The following is a 25,203-nucleotide window of genomic DNA, read 5'->3' as shown; positions in this document are numbered from 1 at the left end:
CCAATCTAGGGGAACTTAGCTTAATTAAAGCACCTGATTTGCATTCAGAAGATGTGAAGTTAATTTGCAGTCCTTAAGCAGGAGTTAAGTATAATTTACTTGCTTAGAGCTTTGAAGGCTCTGGGTCTGTGTAATATAAACTCCTTCTAATCTTAGCTTAGTACTGAAAATATTGGTGTGAGGGGAAGAAATATTGTTGATAAAATGATTAGTGGGGCTGTAAATAGTATGTGTTTCATTGATTGGAATTGTCATTTTATTTTTAAGTTGTTGGGAATATTGTCAGTGAGGTAGATGAGGCATAAATAGAAGTATACATTTAGAAGTGCTTATATAGCCATTGTGGTGGGTATGATGATATTGCCATTTCTCGTTAGCTCTATTCACTTAGGGATAAAGCCTGTTAGTGGGGATAGGACTCCTAGTGATATTAAGGTAATTAGGATGGCTGAAACTATTAGTGGGGTTTTATTTCATATTTGTGATAGTGAAAGTGTAGTTGTGCTTATGTAATGTATAAATATTATGAACATGCAAATTTTTAATAGAATATAAATAGATTGAGAATTATAGTATTTGGATTAAATGTAATAATGGCTACCATTCATCCCATGTGGGCAATTGAGGAGTACACTAAGATTTTGTGAAGTTGGGTTTGGTTAAGCCCTCCTCAGCCGCTCACTATAATTGATAGGATGGCTACTAACATTGTTAAAGTTGAGTCAATTGATGGTGAGATTTGGTAAAGGATAGATAGGGGTGCTAGTTTTTGTCATGTAAGAAAAATGAGTCCTGATTTTAGGGGGACCCCTTGGGTTACTTCTGGGACTCAGAAGTGAAAGGGAGCCATTCCTAATTTAATGATTAATGCTAATATAATTAAGATTGGGGTAAAGTGATTTTGTGGATTATTGTTCATTGGCCAGAGTCAAGAATGTTAAGTGTAATTACTATTATTAAGATTATTGATGCTGTGGTTTGTGTTAAGAAATACTTAGTTGCAGCTTCTGTTGATTGTGGTGTGGCTTTGTTAATTAAAATTGGAATAATGGCTAATATATTTATTTCTAGGCCAATTCATATGGTTAATCAGGGGGAGCTAAATACTGTAATTATTGTGCCTAGGAACAGGGTGACTCGAATAATAGTTAGGACTAAGGGGTTAATTAGTATGGGAAGGATATAAACCAACATTTTCGGGGTGTGGGCCTGATAGCTTATTTAGCTGACTTTAATATAGAATTTGGTGTATCAGGTAGCATGAAGAATTTTGAGTTCTTAGGTGTAGGTTCAAGGCCTATAGTTCTAGAAATAAGAGGGCTTAAACCTCTATTATTTACTCTATTAAAGTAACTCTTTTGTCAGACATATTTCTATATGTGAGGGGGAATGCTCGAAAGTATAATGGGTATGGAGATGTGTCATATGCATAGAGCTATCGTAAGAGGTAGGAAACTTTTTCATAGGAGTTGTATGAGTTGCTCATAATGAAATTGAGGGTAGGATGCTCAAATTCATAGGAATGACATTGTTAGTAGGAGGGTTTTTACAGCAAAATTAATTGTAAACATTTCTGGATTAGTGTGGCTGTGAAATGAGCCTAAAAATAGGATGTCTCTGAGAGCATTTATTATAATAATATTAGTATACTCAGCTAGAAAGAATAGAGCAAATGGACCACCTGCATACTCTACATTGTTCCAGGCTACTGGCTTCAGCCAGGCTTGGCTGTAGTTGTTGTACTTTGGGGGAGAAAACTGGCAGCTGGAACTCTCTCTGTCTCTTTGTCTACCTCATTGTTGGTTGGTGTTTCAAGGAAATGTAAACAAATAGGCATTAAAAAAAAAAACATTCTGTCTTCTGTAGTCCCTAGTGGCATATATTTTGTGCACTGTTTTACTGAAAATACCTCCTGTCATGACCTTACTTTGTGACTGAGTGTCCTATTCCATTCTCTGTCCCATTACAGCTCTGAACTCACTTGACCCAGCACCTCAGATTTGTCTCTGCCACTGGGCCACTTCCGGATACCACCAGAACAGGGCTTGGGGTTTTGTGGCAGAAGCAGGAAGTAGTTACCTGCTGACAAGACCTCATGTAGGCCAATCTGCTGAAAAAGATTTTGGAGGTGTATACATACACACGCACACACACACACACATATCAGTGTGCTGCATTTTGATATAGCGGTGTCAAAATTTAGGACCTCAATAGCAACCAAGTGCTACAGATTGCATAACATGATACTCCTGTTGGAAGCAAACATTTCATCAAAGCCCCAGTCTACAGTTGTGTGATGTGTGATGACCAATTGCTTGGATGAGACTCAAGTTTTGGGATGCCTGTTTATCAAATCCTATGATGATGTTGCAACACTCTGAAGAGATTTCCTGTACAGATTTGATACAGTATGACCATGGTAGCAACTGTGGAGACAGGCTGACTATCAATAAGAGAATCAACCTTCTGAATTCAGGGGACTTGAAAACTCCACTGAAGCATCAGCCTTGACATGTGGCTACTTTTATAAACAAATAGAACAAGCCAACTGGTTTTGCCCTGAGAACTATTGCAAGGAGAGTTGCTAATCATTATATCAATATTGTAAATCCAGCCAAAGATAACTGCATATCTAAATGTCATCTATCTAATGGAATCAGCACTTCAGTGCCTCAGGTTCTCTATGGAGTAAATGGAATTTCAATCCATCTTTGTTTTGGCACCCTTGCAAATGTGGGGCCTGTTTTGTCAGATCTGGGACAAAGATGCCAGAAGAAAACTAAAAGCTTCAGGACAGCTCAATCACAGGACAACTCACTGACTCAATAACAATGGAAACAGATTGCCTATCCTTGCAGCTATGACTTGTCCAAGGGACATGCGGTTTTTAATCCCTCAAAGAAAGACTACATTTTCCTGCATAAGGGAGCAGAAGAGTATAGCTTAGAGGTCAGAGGCATCAGAATTGTCCAGAATTTTTCACACCTCTCTGCACACATTTGAGTACCATGATTGGACAGCTTAATGGATGGAAATGGAGTTTATCCTGGGAGATAACGATGTCATTGTTCACCAGCCAATCAGTGACTCCTTCTCTCCATTGCAGGCCTGCTACAGGGATTTTCTGAAGTTCCAAGGAGATGGAAATTACTATAAAAGTTATATTTCTGTGGGCAATGCCAGAGACTGTGTCATGCTTATTCAACAACATGTATATTCAAGATTATTGGAAAACCGCCTATGGACCCTGTACTTTGTTATAAAACATTTGGGAATTAAACAACAAAGTTTGAGCACAACCAGATCAAGTCAACTACAACTACTACCACCCTCCAACTCCAACACCCCCACCAAACCAACAACAAACAAAATCCACACTGGTCCCCATCTACCTACAGTGGAATCTTCATGCCCTGTAGGTGAGTTCTCAGGGTCCCCATTTCTTTCACTGACTTTAACCCAGTGTAACTCAACAAAACTTACCCTCCTGGGGAACAGAGGGGATGAATCTCCCTCATTCTTCTCTCCATTGTGTTCCTGCAATTTGATCTGCTCTAGCCATGTTGTAAGGTAAAGGCTAATGGAAGCACATTGATCAGGTGGTAGAGGATCTAACTGCCTGTTCAGGGAATAGGAAATAGTTAAAGGTACTCTAGTCTATTAAGAGGAACCAAGTGGGGTGAAAGCAAAGTATTTTAGTCACATAACGAGGATTTGATCATGGAAAAGGGGCCTATAATGAACCAAATAGTATTTCAGGCTGAGGGGTGATGTGCCATTGTGCCACACCCTACACCCACCATCCAGTTTCTGGGAGTCCAGTCTTCACAACTGTGAGCTTCACCAAAACCATTGCAGTGGGAAGCAAACTTCCTTCCAGGATGATAATTGTGAACCAGTAGGTATGGAGAGGGTGACTGGATCACAAGTGGGTAGGGGTCTGTTGGGGTAGAGAAGACTAGTAAGTAGATTTGTTAGGAGGAGTTGGGGATAACATAGAGGCGTAACAGGTAGGATAGCACAGGGCAATTAGCAGGTTAGGTATTATAGGAACAGAGTCTTGAAGAGCTGGGCATGGAGTAAATGAGGTCAGGTACTGGGAAGGAGTGTCATTTGTCAGGGAAGGAAAAGGGTGACAAAGTAAGGAGAACTGGGAGGAGGGTAGATTAGAGGATTATAATTTGATGGGCCTGAGGCATGGCAAGACTGAGGTGAGAGATCATATGAAGGTAAGGACAGTGTGGAAGACCAGGCTGGTGTGGGAAGCAAGTGGGCAGACAGGATGTAGTCACAGGAGGTTGAAATTGCTATGTAGAAATGAGGAAGGAGGTGGGGGAAGAGGGAGGTAGAGGAAGAGGACGGTGAGGCTAGGGAGAAGGGCAAGAAGAACAGTGAGGAGGGAAGGAAGGACTAGAAGCAAGGTCAGGCTGGGATGGGCAAGCAGAAGACAGGTGAGGCAAGCATCGAGGTACAGAGCAAAGGCGAGGATGGCCAGGAGGGTGAGAAGCAGGAGCAGCACAAGGCTGAGATGGAGGATAAGGAGGAGGGTGAGGCTGGAATGACATACCAGAAGGAAGGACAGGCTAGGGTGCAGGGACAGAAGGAACTTGAGGCTGGAGTTGAACAGAAAGAGGAGATGGCTGATAAAGAGAAAGAAAAGGAGGGTGATGCTTGGAAGGAGGACCAGGAGGAGGGTGAGGCTGGAGCAGAGGATCAGAAAGAGGCTGCAGTGGAGAGGGAAGACCAGAATGAGGGTGAAGCTGGTGTAGAGGAAAAGGACAGTGGACAGGATGGCAGAGAGAAGGAAAAGGAGGGTGAAGAGGGGGGTCAGAAGGAGGGTGGTGCTGAGTCTGGGAGAGAGGATCAGGAGGAGGGTGAGCCTTGGGGGCAGGATGAGAAGACAGGCGAGGGTGGCACAGAGAAGCAGGAGGACACTGAGAGCGGTGTGGGTGACCAGGTGGAGGGCAAGGTTGGTGTACAGGTGCAATGAACAGCTGGCACCATGTTGACTGGACAGAAGGATGGTTGCACTGTGAAGAAAGACTGGAGGAAAGGGCAGCCTTGTGGAGAGCAGTGACAGGAAGGTGGTGTCTTCATAAAAGGCTAGGAGACAGGTGAGGCTTTTGTGCAAGAAATGTTAGAAAGCATTTCTGGAGATCATGGCCACAAGGAAAAGGAAGGCTGAGAGGAACATCTGGAGGAGGCTGGGACTTGTGTTTAGATGCAGGAGGGCGAGGCTTGTGCTTGGGAGCAGGGGGTAGGTGGGGCTTCTGTTCAGAGACAGAAGAAGGGCAAGGTTGGTGTTTAGGATGAGAAGGGGGATGAGGTTTGAGTGAGGAATTAGTAGTAGGATGAGCCTTTTGTGGAAACCCAGGAGTGTGAGCAGGAGGTGCAGGAACAGGAGCAGGACATGGCTGGGGTGAGGATGATCAGAGGGAGAGTAGGGCCAGTATGGAGGAGCAGGAAGAGGAAAAAGCTCAAATACTGAACCCAGAGGAGGATCCAGGGGGAGAAAAGGAAAGTCAGATATGGGGAGGGCTCTAGGAGGAGGGTGAGTCCAAGATGCAGGATCTGGGGTTTTTGCCTGGTGTGAAGGGACAGAAGGAAAGTAACAATGGTATGGCTGACTTGGATAGTTGGGCTGGAGTGGAGGGCCCGGAGGAGGATGAGGCCAGTATGGAAAAGCAGGATGGTAAGGCTCAAACACAGAGCTAGTAGGGTCAGGCTGGGGTGGAGGACCAGACACATGGGCCGGGCTACAGGATCAGGAGGGTCAGGCTGGAGGGAAGATAAGGAATAAAGGGGAAGATGGCATTTGGAGGCAAGAATTATTTGAAGCTTACCTGACATGTTCTTAGGAGAGGCTCCTAGCAATCAGAACCAGTGACTGGTAAGGGTCCAGGACTACAGCTGCTTTTATAGGCCAGCCTGTGTCACAGTGTCCCTTATGACATATACATGCCCCACCCACCTGGGCAGTGAGTAGCCCCACCCATCAGGGAAATGGTTCCATGGTATAGGTTCAAGAGTAATCAAGGGAAATAGGACAGAGAAGAAATGGCTCTATATGATATAGTCATTTTTCTTGGGGTAACATGTACCTTGGCTTATCATAGGCAGAGTGATGAAAGTCCATGGATACCATTAGAATGTTGGCACCTAGAACTGAGGTGTGATGTAGAAATCGGGAGATGTGAGAAGACATCAGTTCCCCAGTTCAGCTAACTCATTCTCTTTTATTTTTTTAAAAAGATTTTATTTCTTTATTTGATAGGTAGTGTTACAGACAGTGAGAGGGAGAGACAGAGAGAAAGGTCTTCCTTCATTGGTTCACTCCCCAAATTGCCACAATGGCCAGAGCTATGCCATTCTGAAGCCAGGAGCAAGGAGCCAGGCCTTCTTCCAGGTCTCCCACTGGGTACAGGGGCCCAAGGACTTGGGCCATCTTCCACTGCTTTCCCAGGCCATAGCAGAGAGCTTGATTGGAAGAGGAGCAGCCAGGACTATAACTGGCACCCATATGGGATGCCGTCAGCTCAGGCAGATGATTAACCTACTGCACCATGGTGCTGGCTCCAAGCTAACTCATTTTCTAAAGCCCTTTCACATCACTTATATCTCTGCCTAAATATGAGGTAACCAAAGTTGCTCTGCCCCTTTCATTAGTGTGGAGAGAGGGAGACGCCAGAGAGGGAATTCTCCTGGGCTGATTATTGGTGATAAGCAGTGGGATGAGAATTTGGGCCAAAAAAGGAGATGTATAGGAGTGCTCCCAAAAATCCAATCCTTATCATTGCTCCCAAAAATCCAATCCAATCCTTAACTCCTTATCAAAATCAGGAGGACAAGGTTAGGAAATAAGAGAAAGATGGGGATGATAGCAGAATGGAGGGGTTCCCTCACACTTCCATCTTGCTCAATGTGGACAGAATGACTAGCATCTAACACATTCTGCTTCAGAGCACAACTTAATAAATATAAATTTCATAAGTACAACTTTGGATTGTAGCAAATGGTTCTTCCCCACATACCCACACTCCCACCTCCAAAACCATTGCACCTCCACTCCCTCTCCCATCACATGCTAGATTCATTTTTAATTATTGTTACACACAGAAGATCAACTTAGTACATACTAAGTAAAGATTTCAACAGTTTGCACCCACACAGACACACAAAGTATAAAGTATTGTTTGAAGACTAGTTCCACAGTTAATTCTCATAGTACAACTCATTGAGGACAGAGGTCCTTCATGGGGAGCAAGTACACAGTGAATCCTGTTGCTGATTTAACAGTTGACATTCTTATTTATGAGGTCAGTGATCACCTGAGGCTCTTGGTATGAACTGCCAAGGCTATGGAAGCCTCTTGAGTCCACAAATGCAGACATCATTTAGACCAGGCCATAATCAAAGTGGAAGTTCTCTCCTCCCCTCAGGGAAAGGTACCTCCTTCTTTGATGGCCCCTTCTTTCCTTTTTTTTTTTTTTTTTTCTTTTTTTTTATCTTTTATTTAATGAATATAAATTTCCAAAGTACGACTCATGGGTTACAATGGCTTCCCCCCCCATACCGTCCCTCCCACCAACAACCCTCCCCTTTCCCACTCCCTCTCCCCTTCCATTCACATCAAGATTCATTTTCGATTATCTTAATATACAGAAGATCAGCTTAGTATACCTTAAGTAAGGATTTCAACAGTTTGCTCCCACACAGAAACATAAAGTGAAAAATAATAGATGATTTTTTTAAAATGATGATGAAATCAGATCAGACCTATTGTCATGTTTAATCCCAGTGAGAGTCAAGTTGGGAATTGAAAATTTCTTTCTTTTTTTTTTTTTTTTACAGAAGATCAGTTTAGTGTACATTAAGTAAAGATTTCAGTCGTTTGCACCCCCATAGAAACACAAAGTGAAATATACTGTTTGAGTACTCGTTATAGCATTAAGCCTCAGTGTACAGCACGTTAAGGACAGAGATCCTACATGAGGAGTAAGTGCACAGTGACTCCTGTTGTTGACTTTACCAATTGACACTCCTGTTTATGGCATCAGTAATCTCCCTATGCACCAGTTATGAGTTTCCAAGGCTATGGAAGCCCCTTGAGTTCTCCGACTCTTATCTTGTTTAGACACGGTCATAGTCAAAGTGGAGGTTCTCTCCTCCCTTCAGAGAAAGGCACCTCCCTCTTTGAAGACCTGTTCTTTCCACTGGGATCTCACTCACAGAGATCTTTTTGCCAGAGTGTCTTGGCTTTCCATGCCTGAAATACTCTCATGGGCTTTTCAGCCAGATCCGAGTGCCTTTAGGGCTGATTCTGAGGCCAGAGTGCTATTTAGGACATCCGGATGGCCCCTTCTTTCCATTGGGATCTCCCTCACAGAGATCTTTCATGTAGCTCATTTTTTGCCACAGTGTCTTGGCTTTCCATGCCTAAAATGCTCAGAGCACAACTTTTCTGCAGTGTAGTTTTCAGCCCTTGTGACTCTGTATTTCCTCTTCCTGGGGCCCAGAAACCTAGGGCCATAACTGGTAGGAAGGCACACATTACTTACTAGGCATACTAGGTACACACATCTGAGTGTGTGCACTATTGAGTCCACTACCTGAGATGGGTAACCCCATGTTGGTTGACCTTTTTTTTTTTGGCAGTGGCTTCTTGACTCCCTGAAGTCCCCTCTTCCATGCAGAATATTTACAAACTAGGATGGGTGCAGCAACTTTGCCACTAAACTAGAGGGCAGGGAGTGCAATGCTGCTTAGATGCAGATCAGCACAGGGAGGGGTTCCTGGGGAAGGCCCAGGCTGGTGGGGCCTAGGCAGGTCCATGGCTGCTTGGTGTCCAGGAGCAGGAGGATGTCTGTGCTCTCTGATTAAGCCTGCAGCCTCTGATGGTTGTGCCTCTGTCTCTGCACCTTCTCCTCCAGGGCAGCCCTGTCAGTTTCTTCTGTAAGTTCTCCTGTAGCTTCCTGAGCATTGTCTCTAGGTGCAACATCTTCTCTGACAGGCTCCCAGGCTCTTGCTCAGCAAGGTTCCCTCAAGGTCTCTGCTCTCTGGGATGGACTGTCCTTCTGAGACAGTGAGTCCACAATGGAGTAGCAAGTAGAGGTGATCTTGTGAGAAACACTTACACTCATCCCCTATGGTCTTGCTGCCTGTTTCCAACATGATCTTGCTGATGGAGTTCCTCAGGGACAAGGTTTGTGGTATGAAGGAGGACCTCACCTCAGGGGCTGGATCACCCTTGTCCTCCTGGCCACCAAAGTCAAGCTGTCAGGTGCCAACAAGGAGACATCCGCTATCCAAGATGAGCCAGGCAGCTTTGGTGGCCAGGAAGACAAAGGTATACACAGGTATACACACTTCATGCATTTCATATAAATATAAATTCCCACCTCCAAACCCATTGCACCTCCACTCCCTCTCCCATCACATGCTAGATTCATTTTTACAAATTTAGAAACATAGTGATTCTTCCCCACTGTATTCTCACCCTTCTTCCTCTGACCTCTGCTTTTCCCATCTTATTGTGTTTTTGTTATAATCATTCCAAGTGGAACAGCATGATCTCCCACTGTGGTTTTCTAAAAAAGTATTTAAATATTTGAGATTCTTATGATGGTGGAATAGGGAAAGGACATACCGCTTTGTGCTAGGAAGAAACAGTAGCAAAAAAGTGGAGGAAGGGCATTCACACAAGAAGAGTTGGAGAGAAACCTGCAGGGGAAATTCTACAGCAGGAAGAGGGATGCCATGGATCCACATGGAAGGTGCAGATGCATCAACAACATGACCCCTGCAGATAAGAGCTGGAGGAAGCAATAGATTTAGAGAGCAAGATAAGAACAGACTGTGGGTACCCATGCCATAGGTGATACAGCTGGAGTGACAGCTTGGTGTGAATGTGGCTTGGAGTTAAAACAAGGACAGTGTACCCCCCCTTAACACAGCAAAAATTGGCACATTTATCTCTCCCCATTCCCCCAACAATGGCACCTGGCAACCAGCTGGGAGAAAGCACCATATTGACAGAAGTAGTGGCTGTATAACCTTGGGTACACTCATGTGGCAATGGATGGGGAAAAGCCACTATTCTGAAATCAGTAGCAGCTGTGGTGGCTCTTGTGTGTGCTAAGCAACACGCAGGGAAAGTTGCCATTTTCAAATGAGTAATGGCTGTATTGTCTCTTGTGCATACGTGTGATCCAGGGCTTTTAGTAGAGGGAAAAATCCACATTTCCCATTGATTTTCAGTCTAGCTGGGAGGACTGAGAGGGGTTGGGTACTCAGGTGGGATTGTGAGGTGTTCCCAGACTCTACCTACCAGAGGCTCAGGGCTCAAAGTGCCAAGGTGCAGCACCCACAGGCAGCTGGCTCTGGGATCATCTCTTCCACTCCTTGGATGGGACAGGCTAAAAGGGTGCAGCAGATCGATCCTTTGCACCCATGGGCATGGGAACCTTGTGTGCAGAGACTGTGGGAATCCTGTGACTACATGTTAGGGCACAGACTGTAACTGGATATCTAAGCAATCACTGAGTGTGGTGCCAAGGGCTCAGAACTCCATGACTGCTGGGGTGGGTCATGATAGTGGGGATCATGTTCACATGAGGACTCCTTTATGCAGTTCTTGTGGCAGTGCAGGTGAGTGCTGCACCCACTGTGGGCTAACCCAGGGCATTTTCCACCTTGGAAGAAAGGAAGTGAGGTTTTGATTATGCCAACAGGGGTGATCAAACCCTCCTTCCTGCTTAAAAGAGGAGATCTACTGCACTCCACTGAGCTCTTGCCACACTTTGTGCACTGACAGAGCTCTGTGACACCACCCAAAATATGCCAGTAGGTATTGACTGAAGGAACAGACACTCAACTAAAACACAGATGCATAGTTCAAAGACAAAATCCGTCAGAGGAGAAAAGTGAGTAATTTCAACCATCGGCGGTTCCAAGCTGGCAGAATAGGGAGAGAGCTTACTGATCTAGTCCAGGAGAAGATAGTTTAATAAAAGTGGAGATAATGTAGTCTCAGGGAAGAATTAGGGGGAAAACAGCAGAGGAAGCTCTTCTGAAATTAGAAAGACATGGTAGACCTATGCGGAGGGCATGTGTGCCCACAGCTCAGGACACCAGCAGCCGAGAGCCTCCACACTAGCACTGCAAAGTGAGGTGAGGTGAGTCCACAGTAGCCTGAGACACTGGCAGAAATGTGGTAGGAAGAGACTAGAGGGAACGATGCTAGAGGAGAGAAAAAATAAAAGGGCACAGACATGTTTCTCTCTCTAATCACATAAGGTGTATGAGCCAATAGAATGGGAACCATTTTGGACATACATAACAGCTGCATCAGCTCGTATCTGCACTCAGAAATCAGCTGAGCAGAAATATGGGGAGTAATAACAGGAGACTAAGACCTACTGAATGTGTGGAGCTTCTGAACAGAGATTGCGAAAAACAAACAAACAAAAAAACTGTGATTATGTGGGAGAACTCATGCTGTGGATGAGACTTGGAGCAGTCTCAGTGGGAGGCACCACAAGCTTGAGTGGCCCTGGCTACCTGGTGAGAGACATTGCAGAGGAATCTGAACTTACACTGAGGACTGCACAGATCATTTGTATGGTCCTTAGGACAGAGCAGAAAAATATTATACCAACTGGGGATAGTGCTCAGGCACTGATCGCCATCAAGGATAACAATTCAGCTGAGGAGAATTACTTCCCTTCTGATTAAAAAAAAAAAAGATTAACCATGCAACATTAGAGTGTGTCATCTTAGGCACACCATAACCATGAAGAACTGAACAAAGCTCTCTGGCAACACTCACCACAAGCCTCTAGAGATTCAGTGAAAGCAGATAGTCCATTTCTCTCCAGAGCCATAGTACAATGAGAAAAGCCACCACAGTGAAAATCACAAAAGAAGAAACCAATGAATATCTCCACAAATGCTGAACAAAAGCAATGATCCAAAAAAAAAAAGAAAAAAGAAGACAACATGATTCTCCCAAAACACATGACACTTAAGAACAAGATTATGAAGATGGTGAGAGAGAAGAAATAATACAAAATATGGATTTCAAAAAATTTATGATAAGAATACTTAGAAGTAATCAAATGCAAACACACAAACTACTGAAATCCATGTAGGACATGAAAGAAAATCTCTCTCATTAAAACAAAATGTTGAGGAATAAATAAAAAGAAGTGAAGAATTCAACAGAACATGAAATTGAGAACATGAAGAGAGATCAAAATGAAATAACAAGTTCAATAGGACAAATAAAAACATAGTTGAGAGCCTTAAAAATAGAATAAGTAAGGTGGAAAAGAGAATATTGGACTTAGAAGACAGAGCACAGGAAAGTATACAGTCAAACCAAACACAAGAAGAGGAAATTAGAAATATAAAAAATATTGTTAGGAATATACAGGATACTATTAAAAAACGCAACATTTAAGTTCTTGGAGTTCCTGAAGGCATGGAGATAAAGAATTAGAAGGCCCTTTTAGTGAGATACTAGCAGAAAATTTCCCATGTTTGGAGCAGGACAGAGACATCCAAACACAGGAAGCTCATAAAACCCCCAATAAACATGACCGAAAGAGATCCCCACCACAACACATTGTAATCAAACTCACCACAGTGAAACATAGAGAAAAGATTCTAAAACGTGCATGAGAGAAACACCAGATTACTGTCAGAGGATCTCCAATTAGACTCACAGCAGACTTCTAATCAGAAACCCTACAGGCTAGGAGGGAATGGTGAGATATATTCCAAGTACTAAGAGAAAAAAAACCTGCCATCCCAGAATATTATATCCTGAAAAGCTCTCATTTGTGAATGAAGGTGAAATACAGACCTTTCATAGCAAACAGAAATTGAAAGAATTTCTCACCACTCATTCAGCCTGCAAAAGATGCTTACAGATATGTTACACACAGAAACACGGTCATCAGTATGAAGAAGAAAAAGGAAGAAAAACTCTAATAAAATATGACAGGAAGTTCAAAGTATATATTAGAAGTATCTTTGCAAAATGGCAAGGCAAAGTCACTATTTATCAATAAGCACACTGAATGAAAATGGCCTCAACTCTCCAGTTAAAAGACACAGACTGGCTGAATGGATTAAAAAAACAAAAACTATCTATTTGCTGCTTAGAAGAAACACATCTTTCCAACAAAGGAGGATGCAGATGGAACGGGAAAGGTCGGAAAAAGATATTCCATTCCAACAGAAACCAAAAATAGCTCATGTAGCCATCTTAATATCAGACAAAATCGACCTTAACAGAAAAACTGTTACAAGAGACAAAGAGGGGCACTATATAATTATATATAATGATTAAGGGGTCAATTCATCAGGAAGATGTAACTATTATAAATGTATATGCACCTAATTACAGGGAACTGGGCTATTTCAAAGATATATTAAGGGATTTGGCCGGCGCCGAGGCTCACTAGGCTAATCCTCCGCCTAGCGGCGCCGGCACACCGGGTTCTAGTCCCGGTCGGGGCGCCGGATTCTGTCCCGGTTGCCCCTCTTCCAGGCCAGCTCTCTGCTGTGGCCAGGGTGTGCAGGTGAGGATGGCCCAGGTGCTTGGGCCCTGCACCCCATGGGAGACCAGGAAATGCACCTGGCTCCTGGCTCCTGCCATCAGATCAGTGCGGTGCGCTGGCCGCAGCGCGCCGGCCACGGCGGCCATTGGAGGGTGAACCAATGGAAAAGGAAGACCTTTCTCTCTGTTTCTCTCTCTCACTGTCCACTCTGCCTGTCAAAAAAAAAAAAAAAAAGATATATTAAGGGATTTAAAGGGAGACTTAGACTCCAATACAATAGTATTGGCAGACTTCAATACTCCACTTTCAGCAATTGACAGATCAACCAGACAGAAAATCAACAAGAAAACAGCAGATTTAATCGACACGTTACACCAAATGCATGCAATAGATATCTACATAACTTGTCTTCCTACACTTGAAGAATACACATTCTTCGGCAGTGCATGGAAGTTTTTCTAGGATTGAGCACATACTAGGCCAAAAAGCAAGTCTCAGCAAATTCAAAAGAATTGAAATCATACCATGCACCTTATCAGAGCACAATGGAATTAAGCTGGAAATTCACAACTCAGGAATTACTAGAGCATATGCAAACACATGGAGACTAAACAAAATGCTCAAGAATCAATGAACAGTGGGTCATAGAAGAAATCAAAAGAGAAATAAAAAACTTTCTGGAAGCAAACACAACATTTCAGAACTTATGGGATACAGCTAAAGCAGTTTTAAGAGGAAAGTTTATAGCAATAGGTGCCTACATCAAGAAATTGGAAAGGCACCCAATAAAAGAGCTATTAATGCAAATCAAGGACTAGAAAAACTACAGCAAACCAAACCCAAAACTAGTAGGAAAACAGAAATAATTGAAAGTATAGAGAAATCAACAGAATTGAATAAAAAAATTACAAAAGATTAGCTAAATGAAGAGCTGTTTTTTTGAAAAAAATAAACAAAATTGACACACCATTGGCTCAACTAAGCAAAAAAGGAGAGAGAAGAGCCAAATCAATACAATCAGAGATGAAAAAGGTAATATAACAACAGACTCCACAGAAATAAAAAGAGTCATCAGAAAATCTACAAAAAGTTGTATGCCAGCACACTGGGAAATCTATAAAAAATGGATAGCTTTCTGGACACATCCAACCTACCTAAATTGAACCATTAAGTCACAGAAAACCTAAAAAGACCCACAACCAAGTCAGAAATTGAATTAATAGTAAAGTCCCTCCCAACAAGGAAAAGCCTAGGAACAGATGTATTCACTATTGAATTCTACCAGACATTTAAAGAACTAACTCCAAATCTTCCAAAACTATTCAAAACATTAAAGAGAGGAATCCTCCTAATTGTGTCTATAAATCCAGCATCACCTTAATTTCTAAACCTGAAAACTATGCAGCAGAGAAAGAGAATTACAGACCAATTTCCTTGACGAACATAGACACAAAAGTCCTCAATAAAATTCTGGCCAATAGAATGCAACAACGGATCAGAAAGATCATCCAACCAGACCAAGTGGGATTTATACTTGGTATGCAGGGGTGGTTCAATGTGTGCAAAACAAATCAATGTGATACACCACATTAACAGACTGCAGAAGAAAAAAACATGATTATCTCAATAGATGCAGAGAAAGCATTTGATAAAATACAACACCCTTTCATGAAGAAAACTCTAAGCAAACTGGGTATGGAAGAAACATTCCTCAATACAGTCAAACCAATTTATGAAAAACCCATGACCAGCATCCTATTGAATGGAGAAAAGTTGGAAGCATTTCCACTGAGATCTGGTAGCAGACAGGGATGTCCACTCTCACCACTGCTATTCAATATAGTTCTGGAATATTTAGCCAGAGCTAGCAGGCAAGAAAAAATAATTAAAGGGATACAAATTGGGAAGGAAGAACTCAAACTATCCCTCTTTGCAGATGATATGATTCTTTATTTAGGGGATCCAAAGAACTCTACTAAGAAACTATTGGGACTCACAGAAGAGTTTGGCAAAGTAGCAGGATATAAAATCAATGCATAAAAATCAACAGCCTTTGTATATACAGGCAATGCCATGGCTGAGAAAGAACTTCTAAGAGCAATCCCATTCACAATAGCTACAAAAACAATCAAATACCTTGGAATAAACTTAACCAAGAATGTCAAAGACCTCTATGATGAAAATTACAAGATCTTAAAGAAAGAAATAGAAGAAGATACCAAAAATGGAATAACCTTCCATGCTCATGGATTAGAAGAATCAATATCATCAAAATCTCCATTCTCCCAAAAGCAATTTATAGATTCAATGTGATACCAATCGAAATACCAAAGACATTCTTCTCAGATCTGGAAAAAATGATGCTGAAATTCCTATGGGGCACAGGAGACCTCGAATAGCTAAAGCAATCTTGCACAACCAAAACAAAGCTGGAGGCATCACAATAGCAGATTTCAGGACATACTACAGGGCAGTTGTTATCAAAAAGGCATGGTATTGGTACAGAAACAGATGGATGGAACAATGGAACAGAATTGAAACACCAGAAATCAACCCAAACATCTACAGCCAACTTATATTTGATCAAGGATCTAAAACCAATTCCTGTAGCAAGGACAGTCTATTCAATAAATGGTGCTGGGAAAGTTGGATTTCCATGTGCAGAAGCATGAAGCAAGAACCCTAATTTCACCTTACACAAAAATGTACTCAACATGGATCAAAGACTTAAGTCTATGACCGAACACCATCAAATTATTAGAGAACATTGGAGAAACCCTGCAAGATGGGCCAAGGACCTTAATAGACATTTTTCAAAACAGGAAATCCAAATGGCCAACAGGCACATGAAAAAAATGTTCAGGATCATTAGCCATCAGGGAATTGCAAATCAAAACCACAATGAGGTTTCACCTCACCCCAGGTAAAATGGCTCACATTCAGAAATCTACCAACAACAAATGCTGGCGAGGATGTGGAGAAAAAGGGACATTAACCCACTGTTGGTGGGAATGTAAACTGGTCAAGCCACTATGGAAGTCAGTCTGGAGATTCCTCACAAACCTGAACATAACCCTACCATACAACCCCGCCATCCCACTCCTTGGAATTTACACAAAGGAAATTAAATTGGCAAATAAAAGAGCTGTCTGCACCTCAATGATTATTGCAGCTCAATTCACAATAGCTAAGACCTGGAATCAAACTAATTGCCCATCAACGGTAGATTGGATAAAGAAATTATGGGAGGGAGATCCCAGTGGAAAGAATGGGTCATCAAAGAAGGAGGTACCTTTCTCTGAAGGGAGGAGAGAAATTCCACTTTGACCATGGCCTTGTCTAAAAATGATCAGAGTCAGTGAACCCAGGGGGCTTCCATAGCCTTGGCAGCTCATGACAAGAGCCTAGGGTGATTACTGATGCCATAAACAAGAATGTCAATTTGTTAAGTCAACAACAGGAGTCACTGTGCATTTACTCCTCATGTAGGATTTCTGTCCTTAGTGTGCTGTACATTGAGATTTAATCCTATAACTAGTACTCAAACAGTATTTTTCACTTTATGTTTCTGTGTGGGAGCAAACTGTTGAAATCTTTACTTAATGTATGCTAAACTGATCTTCTGTATATAAAGAGAATCGAAAATGAATCTTGACATAAATGGAAAGGGAGAGGGAGTTGACAAGGGGAGGATTGCAGGTTGGAGGGACGTTATGGGGGGGGAAGTCATTGTAATCAATATTCTGTACTTTGGAATTTTATATTCATTAAATAAAAGTTAAAAAAAGGAAATTATGGGACATGTACTCTATAGAATATTATACAGCAGTATAAAAACAATGAAATCCGGTCATTTGCAACAAAATGGAAAGGAATCTGGAAAACATCATGCTGAGTGAAATAAGCCAGTCCCAATGGACAAATATCACATATTCTCCCTGATTGGTGAAAACTAGCTCTGCAACTGAAAGGAAAACTTTTGGAGTGAAATGGATACTATGAGAAACAGTGGCATTATCAGCCCTTGTCCTGATTGTCAAGGAACAACTTACTACTTTATTCCTTGTAGTATTTTTTTGTTCTACTTAATACCATTGTATGCACTCCTTAATTAACACACACTTATTTTTAGATGTTTAAATTTAACTGAAAAGAGGGAATAAGAATGATAATACGAGAAGGAGGAGATATACAGTTTGGCACATACTCACTCAGACTTACCCCTACTGGTAGAGTTCAAAACGTTCCAGAGGATTCCAATTCAGTACCATCAAGGTGGCATTTAACAATGCCATCTCACTAGTCCAAGTGATCAGTTTCAGTTCATAATTTATCATAATGATAGGACTAAGAGTCAAAGGGATTACATAAACAAGACTAGTGTCTGCTAATATTAACTGATAGAACTAAAAAGGAGAGAACGACCCAACATGGGAAGCGGGATACACAGCAGACTCATAGAATGGCAGTTTCCTAAACAACACTCTAGCCTCAGAATCAGCCTTAAGGCATTCAGATCTGGCCAAAAGTCCCATGAGAGTATTTCAGGCATGGAAAGCCAAGACACTTTGGCAAAAAAAAAAAGAAAAAATGACCTAAATGAAAGATCTCTGCGAGTGAGATCCCAGTGGAAAGAATGGGCCATCAAAGAAGGAGGTACCTTTCTCTGAAGGAAGGAGAGAACTTCCACTTTTACTATGGCTTCGTATAAATAAGATAGGAGTTCGTGAACTCATGAGGATTCTTAAGCCTTGGCAGCTCATGACAAGAGCCTCGGGTGATTACTGACATCATAATTAAGAGTGTCAATTATTAAATCAAAAACAGGAGTCACTGTGCACTTACTCCCCAAGTAGGATCTCTGTCCTTAATATGTTGTACTATGTGAATTCACGGTATAACTAGTACTCAAACAGTACTTTATACTTTCTGTTTCTGTGTGGGTGCAAAGTGTTCAAATCTTTACTTAGTATATACTAAATTGATCTTCTGTATATAAAGATAATTGAAAATGAATCTGGATGTGAATGGGATGGGAGAGGGAGTGGAAGATGGGATGGTTGTGTGTTGGAGGCTGGTTATGGGGGGGGAGTCAATATAATCCAAAGTTGTATTTTGGAAATTTATATTTGCTAAATAAAAGTTAAAAAAATAGCACCCACACAGATTCGTCATTTTTTTTGCTTAAGTGTTTCTCTCATATTTACCACTTTTATCTTCTACATTCTTAATGCTGAATTTGATGGGTTTTTTATAGCTTGTTGTGAATTCTCCAAATGTAGAACTTCAGTTTTTTTATAGGAAAGTATATATTATATTTGCAAAAAGTATATAGAATATGAGATTATACATTTCTGTCTTAATTGAATTTTACCAACACACCCTTAGAAGTTGATATTTTTTCTATTTGAGACTTTTTATAATTGCTATTAAAGTCCAAAAACATCTAGCTTACTGTAAAGCAATTTTGAAAAATAAAAATGTGGATATTTGAGTTGGTAGGTACAGAGTTCTCTGTGTGTACAGGGAACACACACAAAGCTTACACTCAGTCTGCATCACGAACATTGCCCCCAATGGATTCTGTCCTAGACTGTCTTCTCAGGCTCAACACACTTCAAATCAAATGTAGAAATAAATATAATCATGTTGTAGGATTAATGTCATAGCAAGTAGAAAAAAGTTAAGGAAATCCACATCACAGAGGTGATCTAGCATGTCAGCACTGACCATATCAATTCTCAGTAGCTCCAAATTAAATACGCTGGTATGTAAAGCCTACAATAGTGCATTTTTGTTATCCTTTCTGTATTTTGTCCCAACCAAGAAGCTCCACATCATCCATCGTCCAGCCATACAGAATCTTATGTAGCTTGTCTGAATATAACAGAACATGAACTTTGCTAGTTTTGCCACGTATGGAAATCTACCAAGAATCTGTTTCTACCATTATCCATCTAACCTAGGACTAATATTGCTGATTACTGGGAAGAGTCCAAGATGGTTGAATACAGAAGGGCTTACTGTTCTAGGTTAGGTGTAAACAGTAAAAGTAAACGTGGAAGGAATACATTCTCAGGGGAGAGTTAGAGTGAAAATTGCAGTGGAAATTCTATGGAAGGAAGAAGAATGCTGTGAATCAGTGTGGAAGGTGCAGATGTGCATTATGATCAAGGACACAACACACAATCCCAGCAGCCAAGAGCCGGAGAAAGCATCAGCTTAGGAAGGGAGGGGAGATTAGACTACAGTGCCCTGAGCTACTGCATGCATAACTGGAAGGAGAGCTCTCAAGAATCAAACACCTGATAAAAATGGGAAAATATGGCTACATATCCTTCCAGAAACATTTTACAACTTACATTTTTAAAAGCAAAAGGAACAATAAAAATATCATCAAGAATGGGTTGAGGAATTAAACAGACATTCCTATACAAATAGATGATGAAAAGGCCTTACCAAGGATGCTAATCATCAATGAACTTGGAATAGTATTCAAAGCCACACGGAGATAGCACCTCAATCTGCTTCATTGGCTACAATAGTTTTTGTTTGAAAGATCACATTTGAAAGGTAGGGTAACAGAGTGAGTGAGAGAAAGAGAGAGAGAGAGAGAGAAAGTGTCTTCCATCCCCTGGATCACTCTGCAAATGGCCACAATGGCCAGAGTTGAGCCAATCAAATGCAGGAGCCAGGAGATTCTTCCAGCTCTCCAATGAGGTGCAAGTTCCCAAGTTTTTGGGCCATCTTCTACTGCTTACCAAGACAATAACAGACCTGGATTGCAAATGGAACAGCCAGAACTGCAACCAGTGTCCATATGGGAGGCTGGCACTAGAGGCAGAGGCTTTACCTGTTAAGCCACAACACCAGCCCAATAATAGTTTTTACATGAAGTCTGTATACCTTAAGCAAAAAGATAAATAACAGAAAGTGAAAAAAGTAAAAAAAAAAAATTTAAGGTGTTGCAGGATACCCCCAGAAACTGAGCAATGAGAAACGTCAACCAGAATCTAATGAGCTAAATGTATTCTGGATATGTGGAGGGGTTAGCTTTCTATAAAGTTTAAAAACCAGCAAATGAGTGAAACAGGAAATGGAATGGCATGGGAAGGAAATGGAATGAGTGGAGCAGGAAATGTGTTTCACTTTTGTCAAAATCCCACTGGGAGATGGGGACCCAGATTTTCCATGCCATTAAATGTTCTTATGTTTGAAAACTCATGACTGTATTCAACCAAAAGTATTAAGTAGAACAAACAAAAAAAATACTAAGAGGGATAACATATCAAGATGCTCATCAACAGTCAGGGTGAGGGCTGATCAAGTCACCATTTCTCATAGTGTTCATTGCACTTTAACAGGTTTCCTTTTTGCTGCTCATTTAGTTGTCACCTATCAAGGAGAACAAGTGGTATTTGTCCCTTTGGGATTGGCTTATTTCACTCAGCATAATGTTTTCCAAATTCCTAACAGGGATCACTTTTCAGTTAAAATTTAAACACCTAAGAATAATTGTGTGTTAATTACAGAGTGTTCTACTTAATACTTTTGGTTGAATACTGTAATCAATACACAATTCTTCTTAAGTGCTGAAACTTAACTGTAAAGTGATCACTGTTAAATATGAGTGGGAATAAGAGAGGGAAGAGATGTGCAATTCGGGACATGCTCAAGCTGACTTACCTCAAACGGTAGAGTTAGAAACATACCAGGGGATTCCAATTCAATCCCATCAAGGTGGCATGTACCAATGCCATCTCAATAGTCCCAGTGATCAATTTCTGTTCACAATTGATCACAATGATAGGACTAAGAACCAAAGGGATCACATAAACAAGACTAGTGTCTGCAAATACTAGCTGATAGAATCAAAAAGGGAGAGAATGATCCAACATGGGAAGTGGGTTACACAGCAGACCCATAGAATGGCAGATGTCCTAAACAGCACTCTGGCCTCAGAATCAGCCCTTAAGGCATGCGGATCCAGCTGAAAAGCCCATGAGAGTATTTCAGGCATGGAAAGCCAAGACACTCTGGGAAAAAAAAAAAAAAACTAAATAAAAGATCTCCGCAAGTGAGAGCCCAGTGGAAAGAATGGCTCATCAAAGAAGGAGGTACCTTTCTCTGAAGGGAGGAAAGAACTTCCACTTTGACCATGGCCTTGTCTAAAAAGTATCAGTCAGTGAACTCAGGGGGCTTCCATAGCCTTGGCAGCTCATGACAAGAGCCTAGGGTGATTATGATGCCATAAACAAGAGTGTCAATTTGTTAAGTCAACAACAGGTGTCACTGTGCACTTACTCCTCATGTAGGATCTTTGTCCTTAGTGTGCTGTATATTGAGATTTAATGCTATTACTAGTACTCAAACAGTATTTTTCACTTTATGTTTCTGTGTGGGAGCAAACTGTTGAAACTTTTACTTAATGTATGCTAAACTGATCTTCTGTATATAAAGAGAAACAAAAATGAATCTTGATGTGAATGGAAGGGGAGAGGGAGTGGGAAAGGGGAGGGTTGTCGGTGGGGGGACCTTATGGGGGGGAGCCATTGTAATCCATATTCTGTACTTTGGAAATTTATATTCATTAAATAAAACTTAAAAAAAAATAAAAAAAGAAAGCTCATGACTGTCAGACATTTGCTTTCAAAGCAGAGATTTACCACACAGAAACACAAAGTGTAAAATACTGTTTCAGTACTAGTTATAGCATTACTTCACACTGGACAACACACTAAGGACAGATGCCACATGAGAAGTAAGTACACAGTGACACCTGTTGTTGACTTAACAATTTGACACTCTTGTTTATGGCATCAGTAATCTCCCTAGGCTCTAGTCATAAGTTGCCAAGGCTATGGAAGCCTTCTGAATTCACTGACTTCAATCTTATTCCAACAGGGTCATAGTCAAATTGGAAATTCTCTCCTCCCTTCAGAGAAAGGTACCTCCTCCTTTGATGGCCCCATTGTTTCCACCGGGATCTCACTCACAGAGATCTTTCATTTAGGTCATCACAGGATTGACCAAGTCCTTGGGCCCCTGCACCCACTTGAGAGACCTGGAAGAGGCTCCTGGCTTCAGATTGGCCCAACTCCAGCCACTGTAGCCATTTGGAGTGAACCAATGAATATAAGCTCTCTCTCTGTATTGCTCCAACTCTGCCTTTCAAATAAAAAACTAAATCTTTTAAAAATTCAATGAATCGGGGCAGAGCCAAGATGGCGGAATAGTGAGGGCACGCACCGATAGTCCGGGAAAATTTAGTTTAATAAAAGGGGAGTTATGGTAGCCGCAGAAAGAAGAACCGGGAGAATATTGCAGGGGAAACCCTTCTGGATGGAGTGGCCGTGAATCTGAGGACCTACTGGGAGAAGAAGGTCGCCCACCACGCGGAAGCCAAGTCACGGGACTGAGCCGCGGAAACCCCAGGGTCTGCGCGCCAGTGCTCGAAGGGGAGTGCATGCCACACAGACAACAGCAGGGAGACTTGGGACGCTCAGGGCTCCGAGTCCACACATCAGCGCTGGAAGGGGAGGTGAGCTCAATAACCCGAGACATTGGTGGGGAAACGGGGGTCAGAATCTAGAGGGGGGCCGGAAAGTGCAGCAGACTCACTACCGGAAAGAAGGAAAAAAAGCTTCGGGGTTTCTCTTCCCCCTAGCCTTGCAAAGGTTACAAGGCTGCAAGGCTTGAAGAATTCCCAAGAGACAAAGAGCAGGCCTCCTCTCTGGATTTACATATCAATGGGGGAGAGCTAAGGAACTGAGTCACTACAATTCAGTAGCCTAGGCAACCCAGTGGGAGTCCAGAGGAGCCAAAGACTGGAAGGGAAATACCATCAATTCTGCACAGCCGTGCCATGCAGTGTTACTTCCCCCCTGAATAAATAAAATACATAAATAAATAAAAAGAGAGAGATTTACCATGCATAACCTGAGGGTGTCACCTTTGCACACCCTTAACCAGGAAGAACCAGGCAGAGCTCTCAGGCCGCACCCATCTCAAGCCTCCAAGGCTCCTCCAACAGCAGGCAGTCCACTTAACACGGACACAGTATATAAAAAAAAAAAAAAAAACGCACAGTGACGCAAGAAGAATTAACTATGCCGAGTAACAGAAATAGAGGGAGCAAGATCAACGATGACACTATGATGCCTCCAAATAAGCAAAACACCCCAAGCCAAGAGTATGAAGATGATGAGATAGAAGAAAAGCAAGATACGGATTTCAAAAAAATTATGATAAGAACATTTAGAAGTTTTCAAAAGCAAATCCTTGAACTACAGAAATCCTTAATGGACAAGATTGAAAATCTCTCTCGTGAAAATGAAACTTTAAGGAAGAGTCAAAATGAAACTCAGAAACTAGTAGAACAGGAAAGTGTTATAGTGAAGAGAAATCAAAATGAAATGAAGAGCTCAATAGATCAAATGACAAACACATTAGAAAGCCTTAAAAACAGAATGGGTGAAGCAGAAGAGAGAATATCGGACTTAGAAGATAGAGCACAGGAAAACATACAGTCAAACCAAAGAAAAGAAGAGGAAATTAGAAATCTAAAAAATATTGTTGGGAATCTACAGGATACTATTAAAAAAACCAACATTCGAGTTCGAGGAGTTCCTGAAGGCATGGAGAGAGAGAAAGGATTGGAATGCCTTTTTAGTGAGATACTAGCAGAGAACTTTCCAGGTTTGGAGGAGGACAGAGATATCTTAGTACAGGAAGCTCATAGAACCCCCAATAAACATGACCAAAAGAGATCCTCACCACGACACGTGGTAATTAAACTTACCACAGTGAAACATAAAGAAAAGATCCTAAAATGTGCAAGAGAGAAACGTCAGATTACTCTCAGAGGATCTCCAATCAGACTCACAGCAGACTTCTCATCAGAAACACTACAGGCTAGGAGGGAATGGCGAGACATAGCACAGGTGCTAAGAGAGAAAAATTGCCAGCCCAGAATATTATATCCTGCCAAGCTCTCATTTGTGAATGAAGGTGAAATAAAGACCTTTCATAGCAAACAGAAATTGAAAGACTTTGTGGCCACTCGTCCGGCCCTGCAAAAGATACTTAAAGATGTGCTACACTCAGAAACACAGAAACACGGCCATCAATATGAAAGAAGGGAAAGGAAGAACACCTACCAGTAAAAGAGCATGGGAAGCTCAAAGCATATACTAGAAAATATTTCCGGGAAAATGGCAGGGCAAAGTCACTACTTATCAATAGTCACATTGCACATTAATGGTCTGAATTCTTCAGTTAAAAGACACCGTTTGGCTGACTGGCTCAAAGAACACAACCCAACTATTTGTTGCCTACAAGAAACACATCTCTCTAACAAAGAGGCATGCAGACTGAAAGTGAAAGGTTGGAAAAAGATATTCCATGCCAACAGAAACCAAAAAAAAAAAAAGCAGGCGTAGCCATATTAATATCAGACAAAATAAACTTTAATACAAAAACTGTTAAGAGAGACAAAGAGGGACACTATATAATGATTAAGGGTTCAATTCAACAGGAAGATGTAACTATTATAAATGTATATGCACCTAATTACAGGGCACCGGTCTATTTAAAAGATATGTTAAGGGATTTAAAGGGAGATTTAGATTCCAATACA

The 25,203-nt window shown here is 41.6% G+C and overlaps 1 protein-coding gene and 1 pseudogene across 1 annotated transcript; both read left to right on the top strand.

Moving 5' to 3' along the window:
• The first annotated feature begins 354 nt into the window (after nucleotides 1-354).
• On the top strand, nucleotides 355-3,201 carry LOC127486677 (mRNA export factor pseudogene; annotated as a pseudogene).
• A 1,231-nt stretch (nucleotides 3,202-4,432) lies between these two features.
• On the top strand, nucleotides 4,433-4,990 carry LOC138847787 (high mobility group nucleosome-binding domain-containing protein 5-like). Its single transcript, XM_070067587.1, has one exon. The coding sequence runs from the start codon at nucleotides 4,433-4,435 to the stop codon at nucleotides 4,988-4,990; it is 558 nt and encodes a 185-aa protein (XP_069923688.1).
• Nucleotides 4,991-25,203: the final 20,213 nt, after the last annotated feature.

Source organism: Oryctolagus cuniculus (assembly GCF_964237555.1).
Source record: "Oryctolagus cuniculus chromosome 16 unlocalized genomic scaffold, mOryCun1.1 SUPER_16_unloc_1, whole genome shotgun sequence".
Lineage (NCBI taxonomy): Eukaryota > Metazoa > Chordata > Mammalia > Lagomorpha > Leporidae > Oryctolagus > Oryctolagus cuniculus.
The sequence above is the reverse complement of the archived record's forward strand: the minus strand, read 5'-3'. Positions and strand labels throughout refer to the sequence as shown.

Coding starts and splice junctions, on each gene's coding strand:
- LOC138847787 (XM_070067587.1), top strand. CDS start 4,433: ATGGGCAAGCAGAAGACAGGTGAGGCAAGCATCGAGGTACAGAGCAAA.